Source organism: Myripristis murdjan, chromosome 17, assembly GCF_902150065.1.
Source record: "Myripristis murdjan chromosome 17, fMyrMur1.1, whole genome shotgun sequence".
NCBI classification, from domain to species: Eukaryota; Metazoa; Chordata; class Actinopteri; order Holocentriformes; family Holocentridae; genus Myripristis; species Myripristis murdjan.
Window position 1 is genome coordinate 6,476,020 of NC_043996.1, and position 22,259 is coordinate 6,498,278.

The 22,259-nt window shown below is 43.4% G+C and overlaps 1 protein-coding gene across 2 annotated transcripts; it reads right to left on the reverse strand.

Moving 5' to 3' along the window:
* Positions 1–21,544, reverse strand: acin1a (apoptotic chromatin condensation inducer 1a). 2 transcript variants are annotated; one of them, XM_030073651.1, is made up of 19 exons: positions 21,373–21,544; positions 19,431–19,496; positions 18,493–18,604; positions 18,354–18,409; positions 16,974–18,143; positions 15,114–16,931; positions 11,517–11,672; positions 11,159–11,244; positions 8,796–8,853; positions 6,519–6,558; positions 6,022–6,164; positions 5,701–5,844; positions 5,361–5,556; positions 4,802–4,947; positions 2,730–2,837; positions 2,025–2,132; positions 1,635–1,941; positions 1,451–1,551; positions 1–1,330 (listed from the first exon to the last, which is right to left on the reverse strand). In XM_030073651.1, the coding sequence occupies exons 1-19, from the start codon at positions 21,508–21,510 to the stop codon at positions 989–991; spliced, it is 5,295 nt and encodes a 1,764-aa protein (XP_029929511.1). In that variant the 5' UTR covers positions 21,511–21,544; the 3' UTR covers positions 1–988. The 2 variants fall into 2 exon arrangements, with proteins under 2 accessions (XP_029929511.1, XP_029929510.1); XM_030073650.1 differs by having other exon boundaries at positions 15,114–18,143.
* Positions 21,545–22,259: the final 715 nt, after the last annotated feature.

A 22,259-nucleotide genomic window follows, 5' to 3' on the forward strand; every position in this document is an offset into this window, starting at 1 on the left:
TCATTTCAAACTTCAATTTTTATTATTTGTACATTCACCACTTACAGGCGTACTCAAAAAGGAAAAATTAAAAAACAAACATAAAACTTTATACTAAAATGATAGAATGATTAAAAAAAAATATTAAAACCATTGGTGAGAAAACTCATAATGCAACTTCCTCTCTTGCACCTGTGTTGACATTACAGGGTAAGAGCCATAGAGGAAGAGGAGTAAAAGGAGGGAGGAAGATGAGTGGATAAAAAGGACATCATAGCAACCTGTATCAGGTCTGACAGACATGGATAATCCCCCACAGAGAACAGTCACGTCTCTTCAGCTTAACAGAGGGAGAGAAGAACACTGCATTACCTTAGTAGTTAATCCACACCTGTCCAAAAATACCCCTAAGCTGCCTCATTTACAGACCTGGATTTTTTGTGATCTCATAGGTCTATACAAAATGCCAAACACATCTATCCAATTTTTTTAGATCAATGCAAGCCTGCAACAGAGGGCCAGGTTTTCTCTCTAGGCAGGGCCGGCAAGAAGATGCAGCATGCAGCAAAACACTGATTCCTTATTGAAATCACAGAGCTGTTAAACACTGAAGGCGGCACAATTGATTGAGAGTCGTGATCAGCACCTACAATTTGGAACTACATGGGGAGAACATAAAATAACCTGATGTGCCATACTGCTATGTTGTCAAAAACAAATTAAAAACACAAAACATGAGAAACAAGAAAATGGAAAAAAGAAAAACATATCAAACCCCAAAAGGAGCAAGACGTATAGCACTCTGGGAGAGAACACTGCAAAAGATCATGGTCCCCCTATAAGCATGATTGTGTGAAGGTTTGTGTATGTGCTTTAAAAAAGGTGACAATCTGAGAGATGGTGACTACATCAGTTGGTCCTCTGTTGGGTCTTAGTCGTAACAAAGTACATGGCAAAGGGAAAGCGCAGAGGGGCGGTCTTTAGGACAGTTCCATCAGCTGATTGGGCGTTAGCGTCGCCTGTCTCGTGGGTCGCTGCGGCTGCGGGAGCGTCTGCCCCCACCTGCCCCGCTGCCCCCCGGCCTACGGTAGCCATCCCTGCGTTTGTCATTCTCTCTGTCCCTGTCTCTCTCTCTCTCTCTCCCTCGGTCTCTGTCACGGTCTCTGTCCCTCTCTCTGTCTCTGTCCTTGTCCTTCTCTCCCTCCCCTCGGTCTCCTGTTGTGCCACTTCCTGCTTTCATCCTCTCCTTGCGCTCTTCTTCCCTTTTCTTCTCCTCCTCTTCCTCCAGCTCCTTTCTCCGTTTCTCACGCTCCTTCATCCGCTCTGCTCTGGCAGCTTCCCGCTGAACAAACTGAAACAGAAAAAAAAAATGCTCAAAAATGCTTGTGAAAAACATCGGAGAAAACTCGGTTGACTTTGATTTGAAGTGTCACATCTAAGGCAAAAAAACATCCACTGGTTTTTGTCTCACCTGCTCGTCTGTGAGAGGGAGCCAGTATATACAAGGAGCTGCTTTAGTTTTGCGGAACAGGTCATCTAGTAGCTTAGCAGGAGGCTCCTCAGCTGCTTTCTCTGCCAAGAAGAAAGACAGAATTAACAAATTTTACCTCATGAACATGCACACTCCTTTCTAATCTCCTGCCTTCACCACCTACCTTTCTTGTCAGCCTTCTTCTCCTTACTCTTCCCCCTCTCTTTGCGTCGCCTCTCTCTGGAGCGTGACCTTCGAGTACCTCCCTCCCTCTCCTCACCCGGTTTTCCGAACTCTCGGACCTTGTCACGGTCCCACTCCCGCTCTGCTCGGGCCCTCTCTCTGCGCTCCATCTCACGTTCGCGCTCAGCCCACTGGTCTCGCTCAGGGAGGAGAGAGGGCAGGCCTGCCATCCGACCACGGGCAGCCCCAGGCCCCTGTTCCTCTGCTCCTGGTCTGTCGGCTGCACCTAAGCCTTTGTGGAAGTCCAACTGCCAAGCACAGATAAACTCATGTTACAGTAAGCTCTACATTTCAGGTGTTTAGACAAATACTGTTAGCTATATGATCTCACCTCATCCTGCTGGCAGAAGTCCACACTAAGGACTTTGGGGTTGCTCTGAGGCCACTTCACCCCATGCAAAGCTGCCCGGGTAGCCACTGCCTCCTCTGAGCTGGAGTACTAAAAACACAGAGGAAGAGAAAGCCATGAAATAAAACACAATAATCTTCCACAGCCTTAGTGCATGGGTCAGAATTAGGGCTGAACAATTGATCAAAATATTGCAGAAATTGCAATATGGCCAAGTGCAACACACACAGACAGGCATTATTTTAACCATATCGTTCTGCCCTAATCGACATTTAAGTTGCTATATGGTGGACCACATTACAGGCAACTTTTAAAGACAGGCCTTTTCCTACCCTGGCTTCATCTTTGTAGTGTTGGATGCCTCTATTCGTTCACTTGGTTCAGTTTGGTTTCACATGGCAAAACATTCAAATTAACCAAAATGTATTAACAAAAGCCATGTGGCAGCTGTCAGCCTGCTCATTGGTAAGGATCAGACAAATATGGCTGGGTTGAAAAAGAAGAAAGGAAGCGTTTACTTCAGGGATGTTTTTTCCTCTCTTGCTTTATTGTACAAACACATATGGCCAGTACAGTTTCAGACATAGCCATCTACCAACTACCACATAGGAACCAGCTTGATTCCTGCGCTAATAAACCAAACATTATATTTGTCCTACATGCCACAATGTCTCTGTGGTGACTTACTGTGACATAGCAGTGAGACTTGATCTTGTCAATCCAGAAGCCGTCCTCAAGGAGAGTGCCAGTTCTGCCCAGCAGCTCCTTCAGCTGGCCCAGCGTGAACGGCCTCACCTAAACACAAAATTACAGATTGATCTCCCAATGACAGAGCACCTGTTTCAAAGTGCTCTGCAAGACAAATAATAACAGTCCTCATTCACAAAAGGCTCAAAAATCTCTGCTTAAACCTTCCTTCCTTAACCTCTTAGGACCTGGTGTACACATAGTATTTAATTCTGCTTACCTGGGGCCGTCTGGCCGCGTATGTGGACCCTTACACTAACTACCACACTTGTTTTATATTTTGTTACAAGCATATGATGCCTTACTGTAGCTGTGACTGTCCAAAGGGGGCAAAAATGTTGTTACTTCATTTTGTTTTTTGCACTGTGATATTCAAAACATGTTCAAAAATATGTTTGTATGTGTTATTAATACAAGACAAAGCAGTCAGGACAAAAACTGCAATGTTCAGGGTGGAAATAAAGACTTTTGCACTCTATTACGCAACGGCGACTATTGTGTTTTAAGGAAATTGAGAACCAGTGTCCACATGTTTGGACATCACTTTTCTCTAAAACTACACCATGTAAAAAGACGATGCTTAGTTTTTATACTTATCAGGGTCCAATAAGCCAAAATAGAATCATATGCATATCAAACAAGAGCTCGGGTCTTAAGAGGTTAAACCTTACAAATGTTCCATGCAAAGATTCGGGACTGATCAATATGTTCTTACTTGAATTTGTTCTTAATCAACTTCAGAAATGCCTCAGACCTCTTGTAAAAATAAATCGTGAAGGTCCAAGCCTCAGAAAATCATACAGCAATAGAGCATATTGGAATTTCAATGTGCCACCTATCAATTCTTTAAGTCGCTGTGTTTGTCTTCCGATGAAGCTATATACCTATAATGATCAGCCACAGTCCACAGCGCAGGGACACGTTTACTGGCTCCGTTGTCAAAGCCAAAGCTATCTTCTTCTTCTACCGCTGAATGCACTGTTTTCAATTTCAGCTTTAGCTAAGTTTTTTCTTCTTTCTACCTTTGCTTCGCTTTTTCAAACGGCTGACTGATTTTTTCACTGCTCTATCTCTTATCAAAGACTTCCCTTGTACGGGTAGTTGGAGCATGGTAGTGTGCCAGCTGAAAATTGCGGGCAGGCACCTGTTGATTTGAAATGACCCCTGTTCACTTGCAAACACATGGAGGTGAGAGCAAAATAAGCTAGTATGCATTTTTAAAAAAATCTGGTGGTAATTTTGGACACAGTTTCTCTGCACATAAACTAAGAACATTTTTCCATGTGTAGTGAATGAGTCCCAGTGTGAGGAATAAATGACACACATAACAGATACATAAGCAGCACAAATGGACCTATCTCACACATTAATATATAAAAGGGGAAAATGCACAAAATTTAAACAAAACTATACTTCAAATAAGATAAAACATGCCTAAAAGTATGTTTCTAAGCCACTGAGTGTTAGCCTGATCTTGTTAGGCAGGTCATTCCAGAACCACAGGGCCTTGATGAAGAGAGATCTTCTGCCTAGACTGTGGAATGACCAAAAGGGTGCTGCCTGAGGATCTCAGACTGCACTTGGGAACAGGGGGATTAAAAGCTTAGTGGTGTAACGAGCTGTCACTCAAAAATGTGCCTTACAGGTGATCTTATGACATTTGAGAATAAGTTCTAAAATGTACAAATAGCCAGCAGAGTGCAGTTACACTTTTTTCTTCTTGGTTCCTATAACGAGTCAGCCTGCAGCATTTTGGACAATCTAATCTGAATATAGTCAAGCAATGACAAAGTAAAACAGATCACAGCACAGAAAAGAGATCACAGCAGTGATCACAGTTTACAGTGAAGTAAAAACAAAAAAACAAACAAAAAAAAAAAAATTAGAAAAAATAACCAGTAACTACCAGTAACTGGCACTACACTATTATCATCAATGGACACATCATTACAAATAAATGACATAAAGAAGAGGTCATAACAGCTGTCTGAGTCAGGATAGTTTTCTCTCACCAGGTTACAGACGTGGACGATGTTGGAGACTTTGCCACGGGGCGGTGAGGGCTGGCGGGCTGTGCGGACGGGGTCGTCGATGGTGATAGACACACCTGACTTTTGCTGGCTGATTGAGCGACGAATGAGGGTGTCGCTGGGGATCACTGGGATCGAGAGAGAAACAACAGTCAACATTGCATTTCTGTTATTACAATGATGCAGAGGAGGTTAAGCTCGGATCAGTGGGACAAAGAAGCGGCAGACCCAAAGAAGACCCCAATCAACCCAATTTCCTCAAGGGGATCACCACTACAGTATTAAAATAGCATTCTATCGTAACAGAAATCAAGCCCTCCCTGTTACCTTTGTTACTAAAAGGCAACATAATTTTAATGTGATATGTCTTTTCATTCAAAATATGTACTGATGTACTAGGTTATTTTTCTGTTTCTTTGAGGTTAATGTATGTTAGCTTAATATTTTATCAGTTTAAGTTATAACAGCAGCATTTTCCTCTTACAAGCTTCCACTAAATCTAATGGCACAGATGGAGGCTGTCTAGTAACAGATCTATTACCAGTGTTCATCTCCACATCATGGCTGGTGTGAGAGGGTGACTGGGTTTCCATGGCACTTGGAAACGAGCTGTCCATCTTCTCCTCGTGGGCCCTCAACCTCTCTCGGTCTCCCCTCAGGTCCTCCTCCTCCAACTCCTCTCTTCTGCTCTTCTTGACCTCCTTCTGTCCGTTCTCTTGGTTCTCTGAGTGCACCACCTCCAATACATAGAAACATCAACACAAGTGATTTCCTATTGCCATAGGAAACATCTTGCACTGTTCTTAAGACTAACTTCAAATTTAGAAACACAGTCGCCAACCTCTGTTTCTCATTCAAGAATTTATCAACTGTGGACCAACCTGTGTGACAGTGCGCCGAATCTGGAGGTCCTGGTCAGGACGCTCCCTCTCTTCGTCTTCAGCCCCCGAGAGGACAGCTTCTTCTGGATGCAAGTCCACCACTGCCTCCTGGCCTAGAGAAGGCCGGATATCTGGGATCAGAGACTGGGGAAGAAAAAGGATTACAGATAACATGCAGGAAGGATGAACTCTTTTCTCCTACATTCAACACAAAATAAGACAGCGGCATTTACAAATGCCTTTTATTGAAGCTGTGCATCCATCAGAAGCTGTGCAACAAATGACCACACAGTATCTTCAGGCTTAGTGTGCTGTAAATACCTTAAGCGAGTCTGTGGTGATGCTGATGGAAGGTTTCTTGGCAGTGACGGCTGTACTGGAGCCCCATCTCCTCTTACGGCCTGCTGCAGTCCCAGACTCCTGCTCACCCTCTGCATTTCCAGAGCCCGGGGACGCCTTGCTGCCTGATGAGATTTGAAAGTCTTTGAATCAATAGATACCAAGACAGATGGCATAGACGAGTGTGCATGCTATCAACAAATCCATGCACAAAAGGCAGTCCTTTGTCCACAATACATGCTTGAGTGAAATGCTCATATTAGATCAGGGCCATCACAATTACTCACATCTACAGAGCACTTAACACACACTTATGTGGAACTCCAATTACACAAACAGTCCTGAATCTTGTACCCACAACATCTTTAAAATCAATGCAAACAGCTAGTATAACAAAATGATCAGGGGATAGCAAGCAACACTAACAGACAAGGATAAGAAACAGGGCAGGGAAGCGCATGTTGGGAAGGTGTACTCACTGCTAAGGGAGATCTTACGAGCTGTGAAGGCCTTAGGTGTCTGAAACAGAAGGAGATAAGAACAACCCCGAGATACATGGGGGAGGTGAGAGGCAGACACTATGGGTGGACACATAAAGGGTAAAGGTCAGGTTGGAGGGAACGTGGAATGAGAACAGAGACAGAGACAAAACAGGGAAAGAATGTGAATGATAGAAACTGCTACACAAAGTCCTTCCCCAATTTGAGAATACTTTTAACATGAAGCTGTGTTGACTGGTTCTATTCTAGCAGGAAACACAGCAAGCCCTTTGTACAATAACTGATTAAAACATAAGTGGAGATGCTTAGTTAATTTGTTTTGAAGTGTAAATAGTAGTTGCAGTCTCTATCAAACACAAACAAAGAATCTGATGGCAATACTGCAGTTTAAATTCCATTCAGCTAAAAAGGATTTTAACATCTCTTGGCCGAATATGCTCATGAAATATAATCACTCTAAACAAAATCAGAGTCTGGTAAGATTTACGATTGTAAAACTGAACTGTTTTTTCCATCAAAACTGCAATAGCCATGAATAAGAAGCATTTCAAAAAAATTCTGATTCCTCAAGCAAAGACTACAGAGGGTCTGACTGAAAACTAAGCATTTTCTAGATAATTGTGTGGAAAGTAACATTTAGAAAACATCTACTTATTCCCTGGTACCACTGACACCTGATCCTTACTGGGTTGGATATGGCCCAATCACGACTGCATGTACTGTATCTAGGCAACAAGGGTCCAATCAAAGGTGGCTGAGATGTTTGGATGGAAATCTGAAAGCTGGTTGGCTGGCAGGACGGGCTCAATAGTTCATTGTGGTAGGGGCTTGAAAATGCTTTTGGCCAAAGCAGTTGTCCTCAGATCTTTGGGTATTAGTCCTTATCAAGTCGTTGAAGGTTGTTGATCAAAACAGTAACTCACGGTTAAGTCCAATTAATTGGAGACTTGACACAGAATGCTGCTCAACAGTCACTGTGTACACAAATCCAGAAATTTCTATTCTGACATCCAGTTTTGCTTGCAGAACAGTGAGTTCATACTGAGTCACCAAGTGGTAAAATTCTGCTGATGGTTGTAGTAGGATAAGGGACCGAAATGGCAAGTCCCCATTTAGGGCAAAACTAAAATCAGCTAAAGGCCATTATGAAGTCCAGGAAAATGCTTAGAGATGTTTCAATTTTCACACGGTATCCAAGTAGAGGAATCTGCTTGAAAGTTTTATTTGGATTCCATTTTGAGCAGATGATGAAAATCCAAAATCTGCATGCATGTTACAGTCCAACAACCACGTTAGCTGACAGCAGGAGGTCCCAGCACAGCACAATCTTCTGTAACTTTTACTGTGGGGTGACCAATGTCCTTAGGTGAAGGAATCTGAAAACCACTTGCTTGTTGGCAGGGCTTCAGAGCAGTCTTTGGAGGTAACGAAGGTATTATCCCTTGTCTCAACTCCATCTTCGTGGCAAGGATGCATTGCTGGAGAAATGATTAACAAGCTAAGAGACAGGTGGGCTGCACTGACAAGCCATAACCTTCTCTGAGACTTTTAGTCCAGTGAACAGCTCTTGTCAGCCATCTCCTTGACCGTGAGGCGGCCTTTGTTGCCAGGGCTGTTCCTCTGCAGTGCAGGCTCAGGGGCCTATCTGTGGACAACACAGGTTTCTTGGGGACAGTGGAACAGGTGCAGCAGTAGGAGCAGTAGTGGTAGTAGTAGTGGCAGAAGTAGTATGCAGGTACCATTAGGGGCAATGGAAGAGGCATGAGCACCTTTATAACAAAGCAATCAATTGGGTTTTAAACATCAGCCACAATGAGAAAAATACCCTTACTGTTTCTGCCTGAGACAGTACCAGCAAAGGCTTTAAAAACAGCCAAATCAAAAATTCCTGTCCTATAGATATATATATGTAAATATAAATATAAATATATAGATGTATATCCATTCAGTTAATCTACGTCTTGTGAAAAGGGCTCATTCAGTCATCTCATGGAAATATTACAAAACTGTACATCTATGATTTCCAACAAAGGAAAAAATCATTTTCTCTGATAACAGTCGAGTAGTATTTAACATGGGCTCAAGTCTAATGTATTCACTCTCAAAACACTGTGCAAAATCATAATGGTTCAATTAAAGCTGTGAATGAAAATAATGTTAAAAAAGGCTCCGGTGTTTTGGTCATCTCAGCCCTCAGACAGTGACTTTGTAGAGCCGTGAGGACCACAATGGTCCAAGGTCCTTAAGTTGTCTTACCTCCTCACTGGTCTCTGGAAGCTTCTCAGGCTCTGCCATGACAGCGTCCCTCGCTTCCCTGTTTGGTATGACAGGAACATGGCAAGAGGAAAGGAGGGCACAAATAAGTAGACAATTGGGATGGGGTGGAAGTGGGGGAAAAATCTTGCATTTGCATTCACTGAGAGCACAATTAACCAGAAATATAAAAGATCAGAGCATGGCAACTTACTGGGTTAACGGAACCAATATGACACAGGGCGTCTTCTGGTTTCAACAAGTTTAATGTTAAAACACAAAATAAAATTCAAGGCCAGTTTTATCACAAGGATAAATGTGAAGTGAAAACCCGAGGTCTAATCACATTGTAGGACCATGACATGGTTGATTTAGTGCACCAAAAGGGTGAAAAGGATGTTAACTGAGCTTTAAGTTGTTAAGGCCTTGAATGTAGATAACTCATTTTAATTATTTTCTGGACCTTTCAAGTATCACAAGACGCCCTGCATCAAAAAAACAAAAACAAAAAAACAACAACAAAAAAAAAACATCTAAGCTGGTGAAAACCATGCACTGAAATAAATACTCGATGAATACAATACACCCAGCAGCCAGGTGATGCTAAAATAAGTGCGCCATTAACGCGATCTCTCATGCCGTTTACTTCAGTCACGCTGCCTTTTCCAAGTTGCGCTGCGGTCAGTGGTTTCAATTATGACCTCGTAATTAAGTGGACGACACGAGGTGAGGAATGCAGAGACACCGCAGTCCTCTCGACCCGCCAGGCTCGCCCAGACGGAGCGACACACTAAACAGGCAGCACAACAATGCCTGACGGACGAATACACGCTGCAAGCTCCCGACTCGCTCTCCTGCGCGCACACGTGAACACGTCTACTCATTCCGAGTGCATTAACTTTAGAGGACTTCATTACAAAGTGTCAAACAGACAGCGATGTCCGGCTAAACACTAAGCCTGCTGGCTGCTACTGTTGCTAAAACAGACTGCGTCGCGACGAGCCACCTCTCTCCCCTCTCTCCTACCTTCCTCTCACCACAGTCTACTCCTCTCTGAACGCATTCCTGTCCACACCGGCTGACAACCAAAACCCGACAGACAAAGCTCCGCTTTGCTATTTAGCTCAGCCACGGTGAGCAACAACGGGCTGACATCGGCCGCTAAAGTCATCCACGCAGCACAGCCATGTTGCTGCGAACGAAAAAATGATCATGTACAAAAAGGACCCGCTTCTCCCCCAGCCACACCGGCTCCAAGGCAGTCTCATCAATCGCCTGATGGGAAATTAAATGCATGAAATTCTCCCGTAGCCGCCGTTTAATCATGACTGCAGTCTCCAAGCACACAGGTGACAATTTTGCTGACCGTAAATGTGAAATGAAATTCTGCACCATTTTATCATGACTGCATCGAAACAACACACAAGTGCTAATTTTCCTGTTATAAACATGGATTGGATTTATGGAAAAGACGTAACGTTAATGTTAAATGGGGCTTACAAAACAACATCAGCCACTCTACACACAAAATCAAGCACAACTAACTACCTTGCAACCTGCACACAAATTAAATGTGGAAAACAGGCAAACATACACTTAATGAAATATCAACCATCAAAATGCAGGTGAGCATCATTTGTAAGTCTTTCATACTGTGTAAAGAGTACACATCACCAGTCATTGCACACAAAATAAATAATGATATCTGGTCTTTCTATTATCTAAAACTAAAATAGTCATGTGTTTTAGAAGCAAGGATTACATTATGATATCATAACATCTCAGAACTTAGGCCCAAACAGAAACAGATATGGGACAAATATAGAATTGATCTCCAAAGGCACCACAGTTGCACACAAATGACAGGAAACACTGCTGTACAGGGAGAGCAAATGCATATAAGCATGACTTTTTGACTGTGTAGTGGTGCATGTGCCACTTTAGATACACCTTCCATCTTAAGGATGCAGGCCAATTATATGTGATTATCCATGACTCCTTTAGGTCAGATTTTAAGCTATCAATAATCATGTCTCAGGAGACGATTTGGGTACACCTGGGCATGTTTCTTATTATTGTATTACATGTGCAAACATAGGTAAAAAAACATTTTAATTCCTCACAGTTAAGCTTTACTGATGCTGATTAGCTACTGCACACTTTAAATATAATAATGCCTGCAGTAGCCCAGTCAGACTGTTTTCTATCACAACCACCTGTTCGCAACCTGAGCAGATATCCCATATGGCCAAAGCACTGAGTTTTCAGCAGTTAAAAAGAGGGCTTCAATACATATGTTGCATAGGCATGCAGCCTAAGTCTGCCCAATTTAATGTGTCTGATAAGATCAACACTGAAAACCAGACCTTGGCTTGTTGTTCTTTTCCTCTTCTTCACTGTCCTTTCTACTCAGTTTCTTCTCTTCTCCGGCAGGTGCTCCAAAGAACTGTTTCTGGTGATTTAAAAGGTTGGTAATAGTATTCATTAAAACAAAAAAAGACAGCTAGATATATTATATATATTATGTATGACACAGTTCAAAGGGACATTGATGGGCAAATATAAACCAATCATAGGAACACAAGTGTAGCATAAGCCTTAATATTAAGTTAATATACTTTTGCTAAAGAATTAGGAAATGTGAACAAAATGATGACAAATGCATGTGGATTCCTCTTCCAGATAGAGGCTTTATACTGTATTGCTGACTTATAAGCAGCTGACCTTGTTGTGGCTAGCTCCATCAACAGTGGTGCTGTCCTCTACAGACATGATTCCCCTTTTGCGGAGGGAAGCTTTTGAGGTTTCCTTTGAATCCTCAACCTGGGCTTCAACTGTTGCCCTGTGTTGAGGTGAGTGCTCTTTCTCCATTTTCCCTTCCTGAGAATGAGAAAGAGATAGAGATCAATGCTACAGTCACTGTGCACTGAACAAAATATCATACATTAAACAATTTTATCAATGAAACAAAAATATTCAACAATGGTATTTTTTTTTTTAAAAAGTATATTCTTTCATTCTCAAGACTTGTGGCAATAAAAACTGTTTTAATTTTTCTGAACTTCCAAAACAAGGAATGTGATCAGGGTAACACAAAAAAACTGATGAAAACAAGAAAATGATTCTCTATTAAAATTTAATCAGAGTGGTATGTCAAGAATCTAAATTCTACACCTTAAAAAATTGACAGATATTCAACAAACAGGCTGCTGTCACCCTCCTCTGTCAGTAGGTGGGAATTGATCAGACAGAAGATGAGGGTGGGTAGGGAAGGTGTCGGAGACTGAAACCTCTTTTTTCATCAGACAAAATGATAGAGGCACACTTTTGTGCTCCCAAGATTGGTGCTACATCCTCCTTGAGCTACCAGTATTCATCTTTAAGTTTCAAAACGCTGGCATCGTGGAGTTTGATCAAGTTTGGCCCAGCTCTGCTCCAACAGTCCTTCAAGAATCTCAAAGACCAAGTTCTACCTTATTTTGCAGGGCTGTATTAGCTGGTGAGCTGGTAGTTTGATTTGTTGCTGCTTGCTCTCCAGTGTTTTGGTAGCAATGGTGCTATGACTGAAGTACCAGCTTCCCAGCTGCAGCATTGGCCCAGTGAACATGGCTGGGAAATCCATTGTTAATAGCCAAATGTAAAGTGTGCACGAAGCATAGTAAGGCCCTGTGATTTCCACAATGCAGAAAACACGGATGGAATTGCAGATTTTGATTATGAAAATGGAATAAACTGCGTGTGGAATATCATGAAATTTTCCAAAATGTGGATGAAATTTATTTTTAAAAATCAGGTATTTCCCTACCATAAAGTGTTTTATTCACAGCAGCTACTCCAGATTAACAGAGAAAAACTATGCTCAGAGTCTCCATGGTGTTTTACCATTTGCATGCGCACTGCTGCACCTTCTGTCCTCTGACTGCTATCAGTGTTTCACTGAGGGCTTCTCCTCCACACACACAGACACACACACACTTTTCTTGCATAGACCATGCCCCACCCGCTGGAGAACTCTATTTGATTACAAAAATACGGCATAGTGGTCTTTTGATAACTTTTCTGATAAAACTTTATTAAATCATAAAACACAATTCAGAAAAATTAAAAACAAAAATCACAGAATTTGGGGAAAAAAGTTCATCTGAGAAATATTAAAATGGATTTCACAGGGCCCTGGAACAGAATGGCAGCTAGCATGAGTGGGTTTGCTTGCTGCCACAATACTTTTTGAAATGTCATGGACATAGGCCGTTACTCTACCACATCTCTGCACAGCCCTGTTCAACTTTTCAGCTAGGCTGTCTGCTGTGTGTCTCAATGGTTCGGCCTTGGTTAGGACCACTGATTTCAAATTCCAGTCTTTCTCAATGTAGTGGCAATGCTACTCTCTCCAGTTAATGCAGTCTAACAGAAAGTCATTATAGCCACCTTGTCAGCTGAAAGCAACTGCGCTTTAAGCTTGTCTTTCATTTTGTTGTATCACTTCTCAACGCAGCTAGTAGTTGTGCCACTTGAGGGGATGCGATAACCTGCTTAAAGGAGATGAGACCAATCTCATGGCCATGCTTGAAAGGAGCTAGGTGACTGTCCCTCTCTCTTTCAGCCACCTTGGCTGTCTCTTTCTCCAGTTTCAAGGCCCTCTCCTGCTCTTCCTTTTCTGTCTGGCTTTCTCCTGCTGTAAAACTCTGTTTAATTGTATGTCCTTTTCCACCATAAAACAACGCTCTGAGTGGCTGTCTCTGTGTGTACATCAATTCAACCTCTTCTAGGTAACACAAATGTGATACTGTGTTCAGAGAATGGTGTTCCACTTTTGACTTGCATCGCAAGCATCAGGTACAGACTTTTCAGGTTGTTCAAAACTGACAATGTACTGGAGCTGTATTTTATCAGTGTTGCAATATTTACATTGAGCATTGTCCTTTTTTACAATGCAAAACTCCCACATTGGACTATGTTTTGCCCTCTTCATCTTGCCTCACCATTTCCCAGTGACAACTTCTTCATTTGTGGCACCAGTAGTGTTTCTGAATTGCAAAGGTGAAGTATGCCCTCATGAGTTATAAAAATTAATATATGTGAGCTCCAGAGAAATGATGCACAGAACACACACTATGTTTTAATACTTTAATCCTTTTTAATCAGCTATAAGTAAAGACATTCCTTAGACTGCACAAAACCACGGTTTTGAGCCAGTCTTTGTCTGTAACACCATTTGGGGAGCAATGGTAACAATTTTTGTCATAAAATATTTGGTGCTGCCAAAAGGAAAGGACTGTCCATGACTGACTGAGGTATACCATACCATAAGTGAAACACAGATCCCCAGGTTTCAGCCCATAGAGAGCAGCACACCAACAATTTTCTGCCCCTAAAATCAAAGTCCATTCCACAAGAGCTGGACACCAGCTACCGGCTGACAACTGCACTGCTTATGGCCTGCTACTTTTGTGAGGAAAACTTTGATTTGTTAAATCCCCTCGGCCATGTTATTTCTACTCCAACCCTCACAGCCATTCAAAACACACAAAAACAGGATTCTCAAAGCTATGGTGCAAGTGATTGAAGACATGCACTTTACTTGGGTCAATTTTGGACAATATTTAGCCTATTTAGACTGTACAACTTCACATGACATTTAGTGGTTGATCTTTGCAGTTGGTACTATTACCTATTTTCTATACAATATGATTTGGTTTCTGCTGTTTACTGTTGGCTCCTTTCTGAGTAATAAATCTAATAAACACACATAGCCTCAAACTCACTGCAGATGTCAGAATGAAACTCTGAGCACCAGAATTAGAGTCATAATTTTTCTCTGCTCTCGATGTTTTCATAAATGCTGCAGCATCTGCACAATTCCATCAGGAGGCTTAACCAATCAATCAATCGTGTTGGTGGAGCTAATCCTATGAGACGCAATCACATCTTTCAGTTTACATTGATTAACCAGACCTAAGCAATAACCAAGAGCATGGTGGAAATCCATTTGTTGTGAAAACTAAAGCATTTTCTGCAGTTTTTTGTCTTTGGCTTGATAGTTTTATTTACTTAACTTAGCTGAGTGGGTTTAGGTTTTCACATGGGAATGGTGCATCAGCTAACATCTGCGAGAAACACTTGAGTAGATGCATTCAGGAGTCAAAAGCGCAATTTCCAATTGTTCATTGTTGTCCACTGAAGGGCTGACAGACACTGCTATATGTAACGTGTTATTAGAAAATGTCAAAATGTAGCTGACTGCTTCAGGACTTGGGCACATCCCTGGAAGCACATGCATAAATTCATCCACAAAAATGGTGAAAAAGTAAATTAACTTACCCTTCTGCCACTGGAGGCGGAGTGAGGTTTCTCCTGGGAAGAGGAGGATGAGTCAGAGGACCGAGACGAAGAGGACCCGGAGTCAGAGTCTGATGAAGAGGAGTCGTTTGAAGAGGACCTTTGTCTAACACGTTTCTCTTCCTTCTTAGCATCTCGTCCCCTCTGCAGAGCAGCCCCTGTCGGGCTTGATGGAGCCTTCCCTTCATCCACCTCCCTTGCTTTTCTGATTGACTCTTCAGCAGCTTCTTGCTCTGTTTCCATCGAATCCGCTTGGGCTTTGTCGTCTGATGCAAGGCTTAAAGCCTTTTCTTCTCGGAGACTTGAGACCAGTGTGGTAACAATGTGGGTCTCCTTCTCAGCCCGCAGTCCTGCAGAATCCTGAGGTCCAGAAACAACTTCCCGGCTTCTATGTAACTCTGGATCTTCCTGTTCAACAGAGAGCTGGTGTCCTTCCTGCTCTCGCTCCTCAAATTTGGTGGGGGAGGTGAGGTGTGAGGCTTGAGGCTGAGGGCTGTCAGAGAAGGTACGGGGCCGCTTGATAACCATGGGAGTGGAAGAAGATGGGATCTGGGCTGGGGGATCCCTTATGAACCGGAACTTCTTGAATGAGGACTGGGGTGACAGAGGTGTGGATTGAGTAGGGGAAATGGGTGCAGCAGGTTCTGCTGGCTGGCTGTCTCTGTGGGCCATTTGGGCTTGGGCGTCCCCACTCTCCTGTCCTGCCTCTGTCGCAGTCTGTCTACCTGGTCCTGTGGAGAGGGGGGGAGGAGTGGGCAGGGGGGTGAGACCAATCTCACGGCCACGCTTGAATGGAGGTAGGTGACTCTCCCTTTCTCTTTCAGCCACCTTAGCTCTCTCTTTCTCCTGTTCCAAGGCCCTCTCCTGCTCCTCCTTTTTTTTCTGTATGGCTTTCTCCTGCTGTAAAACTTTCTCCTTCTCCAATCTTTCCTGTTCAAGGGCTTCTTCCTTTTCTTGTTGTAAGGCTCTCTCTCGCTCCTTCCTCTCCTTCTCCAGTCTTTCCTGCTCTTGAATTCGTTCTCTCTCCAGCCTTTCTTGCTCTAAAGCCTTTTCTCTTCTCTCCTTCTCCACCCTCTCCCGTTCCAGAGCAGCTTCTCTCTCTGCTCGCTCTTTTTCCTCCCTCTCTTGCTGCAAGGCCTTTTCTCTCTCTATTCGCTCTTGCTCCAAGGCTTTCTCTCTCTCTACCCTTTCTTTTTCCTTCCTCTCGTGCTCTAGCCTCTCTTTCTCCCTCTCCAGCCTCTCTTGCTCTAAGGCTTTCTCCCTCTCCAGCCTCTCTTGCTCCAAGGCTTTCTCCCTCTCCAATCTCTCTTGCTCCAAGGCTTTCTCCCTCTCCAGCCTCTCTTGCTCTAAGGCTTTCTCCCTCTCCAATCTCTCTTGCTCCAAGGCTTTCTCCCTCTCCAATCTCTCTTGCTCCAAGGCTTTCTCCCTCTCCAATCTCTCTTGCTCCAAAGCCTTCTCCCTCTCCAATCGCTGTAGTTCTAAGGCTTTTTCCCTCTCTAACCTCTCTCGCTCCAAGGCCTTTTCCCTCTCCATTCTCTCTTTCTGCTCCCTCTCTCGTGCCAAAGCCTTTTCTCTTTCCAGTCTTTCTAGCTCCAAAGCCTTTTCTATTTCAATTCTCTCTTTCTCCTTTCTCTCTGCCTCCAAAGCTCTTTCCCTCTCTAACCTCTCTTGCTCAAGAGCCTTCTCTCTCTCCTCCCGTTGTTGCTCCAACAACCTGGCTCTTTCTAGCTCCATGGCTCTCTCCTGTTCTTCTCTTTCTTGTTGCAAAGCCCTTTCCCTCTCCTCTCGTTCTCTCTCCAGGGCTCTCTGTTTTTCAAGCTCCTTCTCTCTTTCTCTCGCTAGGGCTTGTTCTCTCTCTTCTCTTTCTTTAGCTAAAGCTCTCTCTCTCTCCTCCCTCTCTCGCTCTGCAGCGAGTTCCCTCTCTCGCTGCAAGGCTTTTTCCCTTTCCTCTCTTTCTAAGGCCTGCTGTCGCTCTAACCTCTCTCGCTCCAAAGCTCTCTCTCTTTCCTGCTCTTCCTCAAGCATCCTTTGCCTCTCTTGTCTTTCCAACTCCAGGGCTCTAAGTCTCTCTTGCTCAAGGACCCTTTCTCTTTCTAACTGAGAGTCCCTCTCTCCTGTTGCAGTGGCCCTGAGCACACTCACAGGTACTTGACTGTGGGGTGCATGTCCTCCAATGGCACCCTGGTTGGTGCCTGGAATCATGGGAAGTGGCACACTGTCTGTGGTGTTGACTGTATGGGAGGCAGCAGACACCATACCCTCTGGAGGCCCTTTGCCAGGAAACAGTGCAGCTGAAGTGGAACCGTTGTCTGGCCTACCTCCGCCCCCATCATGGCCATGCCACCCAGCTCCAGAGAATGCCCCTTCAGACTCCATTTTGCGTGCCAGTAGGGTCAACGGACCAGGCTTGCGCTCAGCATGTCCACTTCTCTGTGGCTCTGGGCTGCTGCTGCGGCTGCCGCTACTAGACGATGCAGAACTGGAGGTACTGGATGCGCGCTGCCTAGCTGAGGGCACATCTGGACTAGGGGGGCTCTGTTTGGGGGTGTCAGGTAGGGGAAATGATAACTCCGGAGGTGGGGAAGGGGGGGGTGTTGGCTGGCGGAGTTGTGGAGACAAGAGGGAAGGGATGTGCTGCTGCTGAGGTTGGCGGGATGCTCCAGATCTTTCCCTGGTCACAGGCACTCTGGCTGGCTCTCCAAGGCTCCTCCTCCTAACACTGCTGTCCCAGTCATCGTCTTCACCATCCTCCCTGCCCTCCTCGCTATCCTCATCATCGCTGTCTGCCAGGACTTGGCTGGATGTGGGAAGCCTCTCTGGCCTAAGGTCACTGCTAGCAAAGCGCATGGCAACAGAGCCAGGAGCAGGTGTAGCCAAGGCTGAGGCAGGAGGATCGGACATATTGGCCTCCTGGTTCCTGTTCGGGTCTCCTGCATTCGCTGGGCCTGCTAAGCCCTCTCCATCTGAGGGGCCGGGTGGCTTATGCTGATCGGCCAACACTGGTTTGGCATCCTGATGAGGACAGAAAGGGAGCTGAGACTGAATTTGTCACATAACTATACCTGTTTTTTCCCCATGCAAATGATCTGGCTCAAATGTTCTTACCAGTGAGGTCCTTCCAAATGTGCAAGATCTTTTAGGGCATGCAACATCTCCACAAACAAGAAGATTAGAAAACATTAATGGTAGTACAACAGAGAAGTAAACAAAAACATATCTGACCTCAGATGGAGCAGGACATGAGGTGCTGTTGTTGACTTCTGTGTGGTCCTCTTGGTCTGCATAACAGAGATATATCATGAATAGAGTTGTGTGCACTAATTCATTTACTTGTAGCAGGTGGATTGTAATTTCACCTTACCATCAGTTTCAACTGCCTCACGAGCCTCTCTCTCCAGACGCTGCCTCAGGAGCTCCTGTTGTTTCGCCAGATACTGCTTGATAAAGCTGTTCTGGCTCATTTCCTCTCCAATCTAAATGCAGAGACAGACTATTGAAAATGGGCTGCAAGTTTTCAAGGCTACTATCAAGCACTTGTCACAGAAATATCTAAAAAAAAACTCTGTTTGTATACGCTTTGCAGAGTTCCTCATACCTATAGATTATTTGGGTGGCCTGCCAAACAGATTTTTTCCTGCCTAAAATAGATTTTTGCAGTGAAATTCGTTTTTTCCCCTTTCACATCTCAAACAAGCATGCAAGTGAGTGCGCAGGAGCAGCCCCTCCTGCTCCCTTTCCTTTCATAGCATGTTCGGGAATAGCTACTATCTAACACACATCAGACAACCACTTCCAAAAGTAAGCCCAGTCAGAAGTGCCAGAGGCAAGCCACAACACAGTCAAATTTGTCAATCTGTTCCAGGTAACCTAATATCTTGAAGTGCTTATAAATTTAAGAAAGAAAATGAGCAATTGAATGTGTAACGTTAATAGTAGCCTAATGCCCTTAGAAGGACAACAGAATTACCAATACTATTTACTTAACTGCATGTGATTCCACAAAAAGACATTAGAAATAATTAAGTCTTCATCCAGCTGGCATGACAGTGTTAATTAACCTAAAATTGTCTTGACTCTTTGCAGAGGTGAGCACTGAAAGATTTTTATGCAGAAAGAACAATGAAAAGCAGCTGAGAGACAATGCACCACCGAAAGGAGTGGGTTCACAGTCAATGATAGTGTAAATACTAATGTAATGATATAAAAACGGTTAGTAAAAATGGTTCAAACTCCAAATAAACTTGTATGACGGTGCTTCAGCTTTTGGAATATGTGTATGAACATCTTTGTGACACTCACCTGAGAGTTGGGCTGCAGTCCAATGTGAGGGGTGGAAGTCCTCTGCAGATTCTCCAGCATGAGCGCCTGTTATTGAAGCAAGAGATTCAACTTTGGTCATTCCATATAAATACTATCAAATGTTTTTGGCACCAGTAGAGTGAGTAACAAATCCTAACACAACATGTCGGATGTTTGACACAAAGTATTCGTAGTCTCTATGTCCTCTGGCATGTCTACAAGATGGAGGAGACAAGGTGAGTGACTGTGAGTGAGCACATCTCTCAAACATTTTGTCTTGAATGTATGTGACATCATGTCTGAGGAGATTTACACACTGGTTGATGAAAGTGGGTCAAAGTACTCTTAATGAATATTTTCTTAAGCATTACCTTGGATGTGATGATGCCACAATCTGGTATTTTAAACCAATATCAGTGATATTACTCAATTCTTGACACTTGATTTGATAGCACAACAAAAACAGAAATCCCATTCAATGCCGACTCCTTTATCTAAAAACTTTTCAACGTTTAACAGGTGAACAGAAACTTTGTGTTTCAAGTACCCAAGCATATAGGCTGCACTGCAACAACAGAGTTACAAGTGAAACATCAGCATGTAGTGTTCAATTAGAAAAGAAAGAAGCTCCTAATTTCAAATTAGAGGAACTGTATGAAATGCCCTGCTGTCACAACAAATATCATGGTATGACTTACAGTCCTGTAAGCATGACTGTTTGGGTCATTTAAGCATTTAAACACATTAGAGTAAGGCCTGCCAAAACTACAAACACTACTATTGATAACACTTTCAAAATTTCAGAACCGACCTGGTAAGTATGACTTCCTGGCACCCTTAAACTTTACGCACCACAACAGAATCATACCTACAATCTCTACATTTCTTACACTTAATATCATCACAAGTGTAAATATTGAGAACTATCAGTGGTTTGGTGGCATTAATCTGCATAAAAACCCGTCTGCAGTATTTCTACACTGCGAAGCCTAATAACAAAACACTGAAATAGGTCGCGAGTGCTAAACCCTTGTTAGCCATACAAAAATGAATCAACAAGTGGTTGTCAGTAACCAAGAGCAAGGTACTAAGCTATTAAGTCTGATGTTAATGTTAATATAACGTTAATTTAGTATGCTTACCAACTTTTGATGCCATCAAAAGACAACGCTGGAGTTGGGTTTAAGAACGAATGCATATGTAAACACAACGTAAGTCACCGTATCGTGTAATTTAGCGGGCTAAGGGCCAAACAGCTGTCCAGTTAAAAGCAAACCACAAATCTTCAGTCCGAACTTGGAGGGCAGGACAGATAACCAAGATGCAATAGCTCTCCTGCTACAATGTAAACAAAACCCTTCACAATAGACACATGAAGCTCACGCTTGAGCCCAACTCTGGCTAACTAACTTATGTGGCGAACTATTCATTCAGTGTTTTCACTCCATTCAAACACGTCACATTAATCATGTGTACAATGTGGCAGCTACAAATCTTTGAACAACTAAGACAATGTAAGTAGCCTCTCCGTCAACTCATGCACACTAACAGTGCGTGGGACAGACTGATCGTCATCACACACACACAACAGCGAGCCCGTCACTAAGGCCACCGAGCAACTCGCAGCCCAGCACGGCGTTAGCCAAGCCAGCTAGCTAGCTAACAGGACAACACCACCATTGTAAATACTTTGAGATTCGCCACGAAGTTAGCTAACTAAACTCCCGACCTCGCTGTGGATAGTATAAACAGTTGCATGGAGAAACATCCCCTTGAACACCGTGCAACATATATATCTCCAGTTGGTTAGCGTTAGCGTTAACCGCGCTAAGTGCTACGCTGCCCGAGCAGCGAGCAGTTGTCGGCCCTCGAGACGAGCATCAGCCCCGTCCGCTTCGTTAACTCACGGCAACCGCGCTCGCGGCTTCACGGCCCAACTCACCCCTTTGAGTCTTTTGATGAGAGCATTTTTATGTCCGCTTTTCGGGAGTCCTCGCTCCTCCAGGGCGGCTTTAAGGTCCGCTACCCGAAGGGACTGGAGCGGTCTCCCGTCCAGCGTAACGTCTTCGAGGTCCGCCATTTTCCGTTCCTCTCGCCCGTTCCCAGCGCGAGCGACGAGCGACGAGCCACGCCTTCGCCCGCCGACGTCATCACCGACGACTTCCCCCTAAACAAACATAATTTTGTAACTGCTGTGTTTACAGTAACAAAGGTGATGATGCACCTTTCTTATCGCTTTAATTTCACTTCTTTCCAAATTGCGTTTTTATAAATGTACGAAGAAACTCAGTTCTTTGTGTTCATGAAGGAAATGTATTAATATCTGTCAATAATTTCTTTTTATCAAAACAAAAAAAACCTGTCAAAACAATGAATGCAATAGTTTCTACGTCTTTAAGAGAGTTGATTGTAATATACTCGCGGTTTTTATTTATTTATTTACTTATGTTAGGTATGTTTACTTTTTGCTTTATTTCTCTTGCTCAACTTTATGTATTAATGACTTAATACTTCATCTGTTTGTAAAGATGCCATTATCTTTGAAATAAAGAATTAAAAACATTTTGTAAGTTCCCATAACAAAGAATTATATACATCAAATTTTACATCAGAACTCTGAATAATTCTTAAATGACATTAAAGAATATATTCCTGCCATTTCAGAGCAGTTTAAAATTAATTGTGAAAACCCTATTGTGAATTTGCTGAAGCCTTGAAACATAGCAACATATGAAAATTGGAAAATCTCCCAGGGTTGATGGTTCATCTACAGACTTTTACTTGTGTTTTTGGGATGTTACTGAAGCCCCACTCATGGAAATGTATAGA